Below are 13,834 nucleotides of genomic sequence, written 5' to 3'. Positions count from 1 at the left end.
AGGTTTGCGATTAACTAGACTGTTCCTGCTCCTGCAAAGGAACACACAACTTACAAGACAAACTCTTAGAGGACAAACAATACTTTACCACATTTGAAATGCTTCTGAATTCTTGCAAATCTATGTCAAAATACCCAGTACAATCATACTTATAAATGTTATTTAAGCTTAAATTGAAAGACCAATATTACAACATCATGCAAAACATGAATGCAGTTACCTCTTTCTGAGTGTCATACTGCGGAGAGCTTGCCTACAATATTGCTGGTAATAGATGTAGTGGGTGGTTATGGTCAAGCTACGGTAATTACGCACATGTGATATTAGAAAGATTGACATCATTAGAGGTGCGAGTTCTCAGTCGTTGCACCTTTGTGTTTTTCCCGTTGCGACGCACGGGTAATTTTTACAGTGCTTAATTCGTTCTCTATCAGCAAATATCCACTCGGTTCCCTGCGCGGTAAGGAAACTATGAAACGCCAACCGCTCCCTCTAGCCTATTCCATGGCCCGACTCTGTCTACGGCCCAAATATAAAATCCTTGCATCAATACAGTACAACCCAACAATACATCGAATTCTTTCGCCCGTTAGGCCCATGATCTGCCACGAGCACCTCCCTGTCGAAGGCGACGGCGCATCCTCGTGCAATCCTGCTCCTCACCGGGGAGACAGGCCTAGGCGTAGGTAGTACCACCGGCAGCGCAGAGGACGAGAGGCGCGGCAGCCAAACAACCTCGCCGTCACGGTCGCCCGCAGTTTTCCGCCACGGGCCGCCGCCGCCGCCCTGCTCGAACCAGGCGCGTTATCGTGGTACGGGTTTCCCTCCCCTCCCCACCCTTTGCCTCTCTCTCCACCGGCTGTGTTAATTTTGAATTGATTGGCTTCGCACTGAACGCCTCGCGTCGACGAGTTCTAGACGCCGGTTACGGTGGTTGTAAGCATTCTCAATCGCGATCCGTCTCGTTGGTTCCCGGCCCTTCCCCGGTGGAATTGATTAGCCAGCCATTTTGAAACAATTAGCGTAGGAGGGGCACGCCGCATCGCCCTCCTAGGGAGGGCTTTGTTTCAGTACTTGTAAGGTTCAATAAACGTCCTGTGACTCATTCAGCGGTCTCCTCAGCCTTAGATGCCCTGCAGTCTCGAGCCCTGGACTGACTTCATTGTTACTTGTGGACGTGGGCTCTCACGCACGCCTGTGCCAACCATTGCCGGTCAAGTCCTTGATCAGTGTTCACAACCGTTCAATCATGTTCTGTACTCCTACTTCTGTTAGGTGGTGACTGCAGCAAGTCATCTGTACTGTTGTCTGATCTATAGCTATCAGCAAAGCAGAGCTCTTCGCCTTTTGTGTCTGGATAAAAATAGAAATTTATGGAGCATTTAGTCTGCTGTTGATTTCTTTCGAAACAATATAATTTCTGCAGTGAACAACTAGTTGTTTGAAACAACATAATCCGCGTTACCTACATTTTCTCCCAAAACCTATTGGACATGGTGGCTTCCCTGCACAGTCACGGTGATTGCTTACTTAATTAAACAGTATATTGTGTGTATAATCCTGTTTGCCAATAATGGCAGCATAATTTGGTGGTGTATACCAGTAAAATCATCAGTCTATGTTTCTGCTGATACCCCACTACTAGTGATCTTTGGTCCAATTCATTGTGCGATGATAAATCTAGCTGATTCAGTTTTGAATGTCTCTCTTGTACTCTTCCTGTGAAGCAGTACATGTCAGTAATTCTTCTTGCATCACCATTTGGAAATAATACAAAACAGCGAGTTTCCATGTTCTGTTGAATGCATTTGTTAGTATGGTTTTCCTGGAGAACAGAAGTTAGTACCTCACCATTCTCACAATATGGCGTATCTGGAGGCTTCGGCGAATGAGTGCATTTTTTTATGACGCTAGACCTGACGCCCAGGCCTTGATCGATGATCCTCACTGAAGCAAAGCGATGGACGGGTACAGGCGCTAAGATTCTTCTATGGCTACTGCTGTACTAGTGCAGTAGGATAGTTGTACAGTTTTTTTTTCCTTTGTTTTAGTTTCTTCTTTGTTCGTAGCTTTTAGTACTAGATTTTCTTCAGTTCATTTTGGTTTTAGTTTTGTTGCTTCTAAGACCTTTTCGCCATCTTGGTGGTTTCTTCTAATGAAAGTGACGTGCACTTAGGCGTGGTTTCGAGAGAAGAAGTTAATATCCATGCTGTAAAACCATGTTAGCTGCATTATGCAGCTCTTTCCAGTTCTAGAACATTCTGCAACAAAAAAGCATTGAACTAGGTCTACTATCGTTAGGGTACTTTATTTTGTGATGTTGTTCAATCAGTTATGGAGGACATCATATTGCAGATTCAGTGGATTTATGTTAAAGCCAAGTTTAAAATAGCACGCCATTTCTTCGCTAATAGCGCGCTATAGCATATTTTGACACTCCACGCTAAATTCTAATAATTTTGCTCTCTATGACGCTATTTGCGAAATAGCATGTTATGTCACGCTAAAACATCATAGCGTTAGCTTGCTATTTTTTACAGGCTATTGATACAAGGGTTTGAGTTTTCCTCATTAAGAAAAGAATAATTTCCTTTTGTTTGTTGTGGTGATGAACGTCAATCTGTTGATTCCTCTTCTGAATCTGAAGATAATATCGGTAATACTGACAGTTCTTAATAAATAATTCATACAATGTTGTTACCTCGTGAAATATTTATGTTAGGCTTCTAAAAAATTGGAGTAACTCTTTTTGTATGTGATTATGTATGTATGAATCTGGTACTTTTGGACTGAAATCCTTTATTTTTAAACTTTATCTGGTGTTTTTTTTTCAAAACGCTATTTGGAATATAGCACGCCATTAGCACGATATAGCGTACATAGCGTTTAGAGGATTCTGCCGCTATTTCTTTTAGCACGCTATTTTAAACCTTAAAGCATGTTAAGTTTGCGCAATGATATTGTTGGACTGTTTAATTAAGTACATGCTAAACCTAATGTATCCATAAATAATCATGTCCCATTTTTACAGTATGACCTAAATGTCAAGCTTCATGCACTAGGCAACGCAACCAAAAGTCCGAACTGATGGAAAGGGGTAGTGCAATGCACTTATATACTTCAACACCTCCACTCACGTGTGACGGGGAAGATAAGTCAACGCGTCTAGAGGCCTTGTACGTGGTGACTGAGAGTTATGGCTCAAGAGGCCTATACCGCTATATGTGGACACCAAGGGGCAACACCAATTTTAGGATAAATTGCGAAATTCAGGACTCGAATTCGAGACCTTAGGCTTTGATACCATGTCAATCTTCATGCACTAGCCAACACAACCAAAAGTCCGAACTGATTGAAAGGGCTACTGCAATCCACTTACACACTTCAACACTAAATATGTGGACATATGTCTATATTGAACATTACCTTTTGTAGAACTGTTTTGCTAGTAGCTTGTGGTTTGCACTATTGTTCAATTAGCAATCTGCTCGAATGAAGTGTGTTTAAGTTGACAATGAGTGTTAGATAATTTTTTGTGGATCGTTGTAACAGTTTGTTTCAACCATTGATACAATTTCCAAATTTGCACACTAACCACAGTTTTGCTGTTTCTTATATAATCAATGGCAGTTGGTATAGATCGTGGTGGTTCAGTGTTTGGAAAGTTATGAAAGGCTAAGCGCATTTTTTCGTATGTTGGGAGTACCTTTCAATATACGAGGACTTCTCATGTATTTTGAAGTTCATATTCTGCGAATTAACATCATATTTTTTGTTATTGCTACTGTGGTTTCCTCCAGACTGATGTTACCAGAAAGGTAGAAACATAGGATGGGTTGTCAAGATTCTTAAATATTTGGATAATCCAAAATAAAAATTTGCAGTGTAGTAGACTTGTAGTTAGGTATTTATGGACAGTCCAATTCAGGTTCTCTGAGTGGAAAATTCCTAGACAAATAAGTTACCCTAGAATGGTCTCAGCTTCGGCATTTACTGTTGAGGTGCTTTTATGGTACTAACCGCATTGATCTTTCTTCCTTTTATCAACTAAAGTGCAATCGTTACTTGCACTTCAATTTCTACTGACGTCTAACTTTAGTTGGAAAATTCGACGGAAGATCCACCATAGGTGCTGGATGTGATGCTAGTCCATAGGACACTGTTGGGTATATTCTAGATCTTCGCTCAGCTGTAGAAGAGACTCTCTCGTCGAGGAAGATGAATACTGTGTCCTGGATGCACTTCTGAGACCCACAAGTAGATCCTTCAACTGATGGTACGCTAATGTAAATATGGCCTTGATCTGCTGGGCCTCATGATCCCGAACATAGTAGCCAGCCTGTGACGCCGAGAAGTTGTGGCAGCAATACTTGCAATGCTTGACACAACCTTACCAGCAAATTGTGTGGCAAAGAGGGAAAAGGAGCACCAAAATAAAAAACGAACCCCGGTGGCTTGACATTTGATTTCAAATTAAATTGTTGAATGTGCGAACACTTGGGTTGGCCACAAGCCCCAACCTTAACACCCAAGTCTGCTACTGGATTAGGCTATATCTAGTTGCTAATTTATTCTCCAGCTTGATGTTTCTATCCGCCTTCACACCTTCATCACTAGGCAGTTAACTCAAAAAGATTGTACCAACTACTTGATCTGCTCATATTTGCTGCCTCTCCTACCTTATGGCCTTGGGCTATTCATTTTGATTGAGTGGACCTATTGGTAGTGGCTGGCCATATACCGCTGAAATTTAACTTCAGAAATGCTCATGTTCCCCCTTTTACCTGATCCTGGCGTGATTTATAGAACTATAATCTCATCTTTAGTTCTTTGAGCTCTATGGACTATGAAGAGATTGCTAAGTTAAGTATAAAGAAGAACAGGGTTTCAAATTTGTCTCACATGTCTGTTCATTTGCAGCTTGATAATGGATGGAACTATTTGTAGTCAGTCATATCTTGAGCATATAGCTTGATTCTGCAGAGATAGAAAGTGTTGAAGTCGGGGAAATTTGACAGTTGCACCCTCAAGATTGGATAAGCTTCCATTTTACAGAATTCCGAACTTAAAGCTGCACCAATATGTTTTCCTATTTCCATCGTCATGCTGATGTCAAAGAGAGGCTGTGAGGTAGCAACTACTTGCAAGCACAATTATCATGCAGCAGTAGATTCTGTCTTACTTTGGTTCATTTCCTGGTAAAAAGTGACCTGTTTACTTTACCTTAATTTATGTTTCTGATAAAGCAAAACTATATTATGTAAATTAGCACCTTGATCGCAATCAATAGAAATATTGCACTATGTGTCATGTCAAATTGAATTGGTGAACTGGCCGTTGAATATTCTTTGGTCCAGTTGGACCTCCTGATAACACACACATATTGCAATATCCAGTATCTAATATAGCCAAGTTACTGTTTGTTGAGTAATTTGTGATCTTATTCCTTCTCATCTGTTATCTTCTATCGTTAATGATGATGTTAGGTGGTCATTATTCCAGTCCGCACCGTTGGCAATCTTGATACAGAATATGAAACTATTAAATTAAATGTCTTCTTCATCTCGAAGAGCACTAGCATCCTCCTTTTCAACAGTTGCTAGTTTTCTTTCTTGTTACCCCTACTTCCTTTTCAACCTTTTGTGATTTTCTTTCAATTGATGTGTCATTATCAAAACATGCAGATACATCCAACAATACAGCTCATACGTCCAAGCAGACAGAGGATATACACAAACGAAATTGAAGTGTATATGCCACACAAGTTGAAACAGCAGGGTACGCAACCAAGCTCTTATTCAGTGCAATTCATTGTGAGTTCTTTACTAGAATCTAGAGTAGACATGTAGCATTTTTTTTATCACAGTGTCACCTTATGAGCATTGTCGGTCTCATTGTACTTTTGAAAAATGACAGTATCAATCACTTTATGCCAGCCTTTGTATGCACATGACCGAACCCTATTAGTTGTGCGATGCAAGATATAAGATGTAACTTGTAAAGATAATATATTGTTTAGTGGCCTGATTATTTCATTATTTAGCACTACTGCAATCCAAAAAAATAAACCCATATTTGAGGGTTTGAACTGGAGGAGTCATAAAGAAAAGGATCCCACCAAGGCCGACCCAAATTAGTAAACAATCTAGCTCAGCCCATGCCATACTCAGTGTGACGATATTGAAAGTTGAGACCAAGCTCTGATACTCTACTGGGTCTTCTGAAGTAGAGACTATCTCTTCTGGGGAGGGAGTACTTAGACGTTTACCTAGGTCGTTTCTCGATTAGTTCGGGATAAACCAAACAAGCATCAAAATGTATTCAATTCCATTACTTCTGAAGGTTGAGCTCCTTGCCAAGTTTAAGGTACATTTTGCAAGGCTAGAATGTAATCACGGATAAACAGCATTCAGAGCCATAGCTGGACATATGCTGAGTGCTCACCACAATAGTGTGCAGAGCGATAGCACGGTAGGTAGATATTCATAAATACATGCCTCTTTTTCTCTCAGACGTGCTTGCTCTCTCCTGAGGATGGTTACCTCGTTCAACCATATCAAATCAACCAATCCTTTTCCATGCTGGTATTGAAGTAGATAGCGATCAAGTGGCTTCAGATTCTCCACAGCAAAAAGGGGAAGAAGGAAACAGGAAAGGGAAAGCCAAATAAAAATAGCTCCAGGTCAATATTCCCATTTTCTGCCTTTACAAATATACAACTGCAGTTTGTCGGCAACTTCTTGAAAAGAAATAAAAATACAACCTGCAATTATTAATTCCCATCTACGTGCATGGCAGCAGTTGAAAAGTTTGGGACTACTTATGTGGTTTGTGATAGCTACCGACACATGCAGTTTTACCCATGCCTGTCTATTTATTTGATAAACAGAGAGTGAACCATGACTCAAGTATCCAAAAGTTGAGTTGTCGTGTACAGAAGAAAACAACAATTTTCAAGAGAAAGAAAGGGGGACTCCAGAATGTACTTTTCTATGCATTTTGATGCCACTACCGAGGATAGAACTGTCTTTTCCTTGGGCACTGCATAATCTTTAGCTGATGAAAGTTGTGAAGGTTGATTTCTGTATCAACCAACAGATGTATCTATGCAAGCACCTCAGCATAACCTTCTCACGAATCTGTGAGACAGGTTTCAGCTTCAGCTGATTTACTCTGTTCCATGAATGGAGGAACATAGTACCTAGATATGCTCAAAAGACAAGGGCATTCTTTGCAAGTCTTTGTCATACATGTCTGATGCTGCTTGCAGCTGTTGCTGTGGCTGCTGATTCTGGAACCAAGAAGCACATATCCCTTCCATGTTGAATTGGCTCTCTGCCTTGATCACATCATCGTATAAGGATTGGCTCTGGTTCTGCATCGCGGTTGCCTCTCCAAAGGTTCCATGAAGCAAGTCCGGCCACTTGAGTTCCTCCACTAACTGAACTCTGGTATCTTTTTCTTGGCCAACTCCGATATCTGTCCATGAGAATACACTGTTCTCCAGAATTGAGTTTGTGCTTTGTGGCTCAAATCCCATGCTGTTGCTTCCACTGCTCCCTGTACTGCCGCTGCTGCTGGGGTTAACACCATCCCAGTAGAAAGGGGCACTGCCAATGCCGGTGCCACCGTGGCGGTGGTTGTCTGGTGGGAGATTCAGGCCCATTGAGGTGGAGAGGGCTGATGGTGAAACTGTTGGCATCACGGTGGAAATTGTACTGCAGTTGAAATCATTCTGGTTGAACCAGAGCGAATTCATGTTTGCAGCATCACCACTGCCACACTCGTTGTAGCCTAATTGCTGCTGGAAAGGGAAGTAGAGTGTTGGACCTGATGAACGGCAGCTTGATGGGCTCTCGTGACCAGCAGCAAGCTGGTCCAGAAATAACTCCTTTGCTTGCACCTTAGGCCGTGCCAAGCTTGGAGTTTCAGGACGCTTCTTGTCATACACTGGCAGCAGCATTGATGATTGGGCTGTCTCGCTGAGGAGGTGACTGAAGTTCCCTAGACCACCACCAGCACTTGACGGGTTGACGTCACTGGAACCAGAGGTCCTCTCGGTGCTGATGGTGGGAGCTGCTCCACTACGATCAGTCTCAGCGAGGGGCTTGTGGGTGTTGGGATCAATGCCTTTCTGCCGCAGCTTCTTCTTGAGGGACGAGTTCCAGAGGTTCTTGATCTCATTGTCAGTCCTCCCAGGCATCTGTGCTGCAATCTGAGACCATCTTCTCATGGAAAAGAAAAAGGGTCGTATTAGTTGAATTATCAAAGTTTGCACTGCAGTTACTAATTCTTGAATTCTGCTAGGAGCCTTAAAAATTACCTGTTCCCGAGTACAGCATGGAGTTCAATGATGAGGTCTTCCTCGTCCTGAGCGAATGCACCTCTCTTAAGGTCTGGCCTCAGGTAGTTTATCCACCTAAGCCTGCAGCTCTTGCCACACCTTTGGAGCCCTTGAGAAATTTATAGGCACAATTTAGAGAATTGGACTGGCCAAGAGGGAGAATTCTTGGGAGGAGGAGAAAGCAAAGATTGGAAGCTTGTATTGACAAGAGTGAAATGCATAAAAGGATTTGTTTTTACTCACCTGCAAGTTTAGGGACGGAGCTCCAGCAGCCATGGCCATGCTTGGTTATGTGATTCATGAGCTTCTCATCCTCCTCAGGGGACCAGAGCCCCTTTCTCAGCTTTTGCTTGTAGCAGCAAGAATGCCTCCCCATTTCAGCGCAATGCAGAAGCTGAGAGCTCGAAATTCGCAGGTTTGTGGAACTTGAACAGCTTGCAATCGTGCACAGCCAAAAGCCTCCTCTGGTAGCGCAGCAGTTTCTTCAGGAATCCATGGCTGAAGGGGTGGGAAATGCAGAGGGTATAGTAGTGGCTTATATATCTGCAAATGATTGAGCTGCAACTGAGGCCAGAGCCGCGCAAGAGCAACTGTATAGTTGCAGATAGGAGAATTCAGTGGGAAGCAGGGAAAGGTTAGGGGGCACTCCTCTCCTTTTCTTTGCAGGACACCCCTTTAGCACCTTCTTTTAAAGGTGGTGGTGGTGGTGGAGGTGGTTGTGAGAGGGGAGGGGAGGTTTAACCCTTCTTCACTTGGTTGCTTCCGGCTACGCGTGGGAGTACGTCTCGTCATCTCTCCTAAGAATCTATGTCTGGTGCCAAAACCGGTGGGGTAGCCGCCTCCACCGATATTTTAATTGTCCTGGCGCTGTGCAAGAAACTGCTGATTCTTCTCATCTTCCTTTAACTTCTAACCCAGTTTCTGTGTCCAGTGTGTTTCTTTGAGCACAAGCCAGTGAAAGTGAAACGGGTCCAGTTGTCTTTGCATTATCAGGAAAGAGACTGATTCTCTTGCTCCCATGGTGAGTGACGGCGACCCAGAGCAAGTAACAGCCAGTGTATCAGTCTTACTACTACTACTAGTAGTAGAAATCTTCTCATTTGTCCTTCTTTTCTGCAGCTACTTCTAAGTCACGAGTGTTCCATGCAGGGTAAAGCAGACAGCTAGGGAAGGCCTTTTATTCTGTACGTTGCTACTTAAAACTCATCTTGTTAGCTGCTGCTGCTTGCAGCTGTGCTTGCGTGCATGTGCACCTCGTTTTCTCTCGCACCTGCAAGATTTTGTGTGTCAGACCCAAGTATCGTCCTTTATTTCCGTAGCTTTTCAGGTAAGTCACTCGATCACTTCTCTGTGGGGGAAAGCCATCGTCAATCAATCATCACAGTTGGGGTCCTGGGAGAAAAAAGAGGTGGCAGCAGATGTTCGTATTCCAGGACAGAGGGCATCTCCCTTTTGTTTACCCCGGCCGGCAGCTCCTACCCAGCAATTCCAATCAGAAATCTTTGCTTCTCCAATCCAAGAAGCGGCACGTTGCTGCCGCTGAACATGCCCGTCATCCGTGAAGAAGCATTGCTTCCGATAATTGCAGAGATAATTGCGCAGGTACAGGAGGTAATGATTTCCCTGCTGACTGTCGCTAGCGTCAATGGATACGCCGATCATTGTAGAACGGAAAAAAATCTTTTATATTTTCTATAAAATGGCCAATACAAAATAGGTCCATAGGAGGAGGGGAGACAAATATTCGCGGCACAGTAGTATTCTCCCCCCCAATGAGCGAGTCAATGCAAGTATTATTGTTCCCATCCTTGCATGTCTGATAGTATAGTACAGAGAAAAAAAAGTTTAATCCATGATTCCATGATTAGGATCGTAATGGCATCCTCCTGTGTGCCCATGTGACGGCAGATACTGGCCTCCATTAAATAAAACGCGGGGCGGGGCGGGACGAATCAAACTAAAACTAAAAGAATTGATGATTGAACGTTTTTGTATAGTCCGGTTTCCAGCTGCTCGTTTTGTCCTTTGATTCCCCATGCAACGGATCTCACCCGTTCTGGAGGCTTGCATTGTCTGCTCCGATAGACTCTTGTACATATATTTAATGGAGGTTTTTGGAGCAATTAGCACATCTCCGTTGTTTGTATTATGCAGCAATTGTAACCGGTACGCTCTTGGGATGATCAATGTCACCATCTGTTCTTTCTCCATGCAGGATGCAGGACTTGCAGTTGAGCCGGCCAAGATAGGAGGAATTGTAGGTAACAACAACCTGCCTTTTGCTTGGCACTGCTCTGTTTACACGTGTTAATCTGTTTGCTTCACTATTTTCTTTTCTCTTACTAGAATTGTGAGCTAGGAGAATATATGCTATGGAGCTCACTCCAGATGACCCTGACTAGGTACGGATGCAACTCTGCGACCTCTCTCGCACAACAATCTGCGGTTCAAAGCGGCAAATTACCGCGTAATTTTGTCCGTATCTTGTACAGGTGGTATTATGTAGAATTACCCACAAAAAGAAGTGTTATCTAGAAGAGGTTGGAGATAATGGACGGCAGCAGCAGCATGGCGATTAGCAAGGCTGGCATTAGAAGATCACGGGTAAGGGGGAAGGCAAGTTTGACGAATGAGCGAGAGGCATCTTTCTTCCCGGGGTCCCCAGCAGGGCAAGGAACATAGGTCCACCCCCTCCCTACCCCAACAATCCACGGTGAGCAACTTACTTCCTCGCGCACTATTCAATTCATCCGTTCATTCACACTTAGTTTATGGACGATATTGTTACGATCAGCATTATGCATGAGAGAGAAGAGAGAAGAATAGAGGCGTTAAATTTAGCTATGCATGGGTCCCTGCCGTCCTGGCGATGATGGGTACAGCCGGGATTTGAGAGGGATAAAAAGAAGGAGATCAGAACAGGACGGCATCCATAGTACGCAGGGCGGGCCCGTTGGAAGACTACAGTGCTGCCTCTATACCTTTCGTTTCGTTTCTAGAGAGGAGAGGAGAGGAGAGGAGAGAGGCGTAGTAGGACAATGGGCCGTCGTGGGTAGGGGTAGCGTCCAATCCCACGACCCAACCCAATCCATCCATTACCTCCATGTAGACGCTCAGTGGCCATGGATGGAGCCAACGATTCAGCAAGCCTAGGACCACGCCGCGCGCGTGTGTGTGTGACAACCAACTCGACGCGCACTTGCGCTAGGATACTACCTAGCTACCTAGCTGCTACAAACTTCCTATGAACGAGCATGATCATATCACAAATAGTTGGCAGCTGCCCTGCCCTGGGGTAGCTACCCCCGCCAGTTCCTCTCCGCCGTTTGATTTTTCTGGTTGAATTTCGAGGGGCCATGGATGACACGGGAGAAACTTTGTCAAACACTTCTGAAGCTTCAACGATCGATGTTGTCCGAGGCATTTTCATGTCTGTCGTCTGTATACCTGCCTGGATGCGCACTTTATTTTACGTGCTGTGTCCGAGGCACTTTAGCCGTGTTTCGTCCCTGTCCACGGCTAGCTGGCACCCCTGCGCGTGTGTGGTATACATTGCTGCAGTGGCCCGTTTTGTGTTCCGTGTGTATCCAATAAAATCCCAAACGCATGGCTCTGTGGAGAGCATGCATGTGCGCGGCAAGAATCTAAGGTAACATGGCCTGCTTGGTGCGCGTAGGTTTTGCGGAGACTATGTGTTGCTTTTCAAGTACAAAGGGACATACAGTGATACAGTCTACACTATGCACGCCTGTCTACTACACACATGCTGGGAATATTACGGAGAGCGTCTCGGCACGCTCTTTACCCGGCCCAGAACGCACACGACTCTGCTTAAACACATCATGTGGTAATCTTGGTGGTTTGTCTCTGCTTTGCCTTGTTTATGTGAAAATTCTAGATGTTTGTGATCATGCTCGATCCAATGCGCATGGTAGCACTTTTCCCTCTCACGCACTCCAGAGGAAGCGCTCTAATACTAAACTATTCTGCCAACCAAATTACCTGCATTTGTTTTCTCTCTAAGATAAATGAAGGAGCAGCTAGTTAGCTAGCTAATTTGATCTCAGAAAGAAAAAGACATAGCTAATGCGTTGGACCAGTATCTACTTTCGTATGAAGTGGATGCGTTTTGGATATACAACACATGTCCATTTTCTACGTGCATACACACTTTTCCACCGAACCAGTGGCCACGTAGAATCGCCTTTTTGATCAGCTAAATTGCTCATCAAGATTGCAAAGATCGATAGTATTATCTAGCATTCATAGATATCTATTACTACCTTCCTAGTGTAGTCCAACTGGCACAAAGGAATCCTTTCTCTCAGATTAAGAAGGCAGATTAAGAAGGTAATTAAGGACGAGCTCCATGCATGCTCTCTCTCTCGTCGTCCTTTTCTTGGCAAAGAAATGGACTCTATGAATTTGCTTTCATGCGATCGACATCACTTTCTCCACCCTAGTATATCCATGTAGCTCGAAAGTTGTCCGCGTCTTAATTTTATTCGTCCCTTTCCATCTTCTCTCTTAGCACTCGGACGAGGATGAGCTACATTACTCATTTCTAGGGCCACAAGATAGTTTCCTTCCGCGCTTATTCTCGTCCCGCTCCTCTGTCGTCTCCTCCACGCGACGGGGGAGCGAACCCTAGATCCCCGCCGCCACCTCCCCCGCCCCCTGCCCGCCTCCTCGTCGCCTCCCGAGGCCGCCGCCGGCGAAGCCACGCGCCGCCAAGGACGGGGGCGGCGAGGATCTATGCCTCTCGGGCCCCCCGCATGGCTGCTTAGGAGGGAGGCGTCCATGCCGGTCCCGGAGGTCGCCGCCGCCCGCGCTGTGGCCCGCCGCCGGCCTACTCGTCGCTGCTTCCGCGCCTCCCCTCGTCGCGCCCGTGCGTCCTCGCGATGGTGCTTACGCGCGCCGGCCCTGGCGGCGGGCTTGCGGGGCCGGACCCGGCCTTCGCCGCTCTCTCTGCGGCTCACCCGTCCGGCCGTGGCGCGGCCTGGCGGCGGGATGCTGGTCGGCTTCGGCCTTCGCTGCTCTGCAGCTCGTCGTCCGGCCATGGCGCGGCCCCCTGCTGTTGGGGTGGGCGCGGTTTTTCCGCCTGGCATGGCGCTGCTCGACTGCCTAGTGCGCCACCGGCGCTTGCGCGCGGGGGCTCTGTTGGGCGGGCTCCTGCGGGCTCAGATGGGCTCCTGCGGGCTTAGATGGGCCTCTGCGGGATCCGATGGGCGCCTGCCTGCTCCGTTTTCTGTTTGGTGGACGGAAACAAGGTACCCTGCTCGGCGGGCCACCTTCTTCCGCCAGGGCCTACGTTGGGCCTGACGACAGCGTTGGCACTCCAGGCGAAAGCCTCGCACCATTGGTGCCGATGTTGGCGGTGCCCTTGGGTACCGTTGTTCCCTGTTGAGGGCTTCATCGGGGAGCTTGGTCTCCTGCTGTCGCGAGTTCTTGCGTTCTCCGGGTGAAAACCTCTGCTCCTTGGAGCGGGCG

The 13,834-nt window shown here is 45.6% G+C and overlaps 1 protein-coding gene and 1 long non-coding RNA gene across 3 annotated transcripts; one reads left to right on the top strand and one right to left on the bottom strand.

The window, feature by feature from the left end:
• The first annotated feature begins 4,637 nt into the window (after window positions 1–4,637).
• On the top strand, window positions 4,638–13,037 carry LOC127346919 (uncharacterized). Of its 2 annotated transcripts, none has more exons than XR_007879591.2 (8): window positions 4,638–5,130; window positions 5,685–5,778; window positions 9,276–9,365; window positions 9,494–9,528; window positions 9,672–9,955; window positions 10,560–10,605; window positions 10,691–10,746; window positions 10,837–13,037. It is a non-coding gene; the product is annotated as an uncharacterized lncRNA (long non-coding RNA). The 2 variants fall into 2 exon arrangements; XR_007879589.2 differs by having other exon boundaries at window positions 9,464–9,528.
• On the bottom strand, window positions 6,668–9,035 carry LOC127346908 (transcription factor MYB61). The gene is made up of 3 exons (XM_051373154.1): window positions 8,588–9,035; window positions 8,324–8,453; window positions 6,668–8,225 (listed from the first exon to the last, which is right to left on the bottom strand). The coding sequence occupies exons 1-3, from the start codon at window positions 8,718–8,720 to the stop codon at window positions 7,202–7,204; spliced, it is 1,287 nt and encodes a 428-aa protein (XP_051229114.1). The 5' UTR covers window positions 8,721–9,035; the 3' UTR covers window positions 6,668–7,201.
• Window positions 13,038–13,834: the final 797 nt, after the last annotated feature.

Source organism: Lolium perenne, chromosome 1, assembly GCF_019359855.2.
Source record: "Lolium perenne isolate Kyuss_39 chromosome 1, Kyuss_2.0, whole genome shotgun sequence".
In the NCBI taxonomy this organism is placed as follows: Eukaryota; Viridiplantae; Streptophyta; class Magnoliopsida; order Poales; family Poaceae; genus Lolium; species Lolium perenne.
The sequence above is the reverse complement of the archived record's forward strand: the minus strand, read 5'-3'. Positions and strand labels throughout refer to the sequence as shown.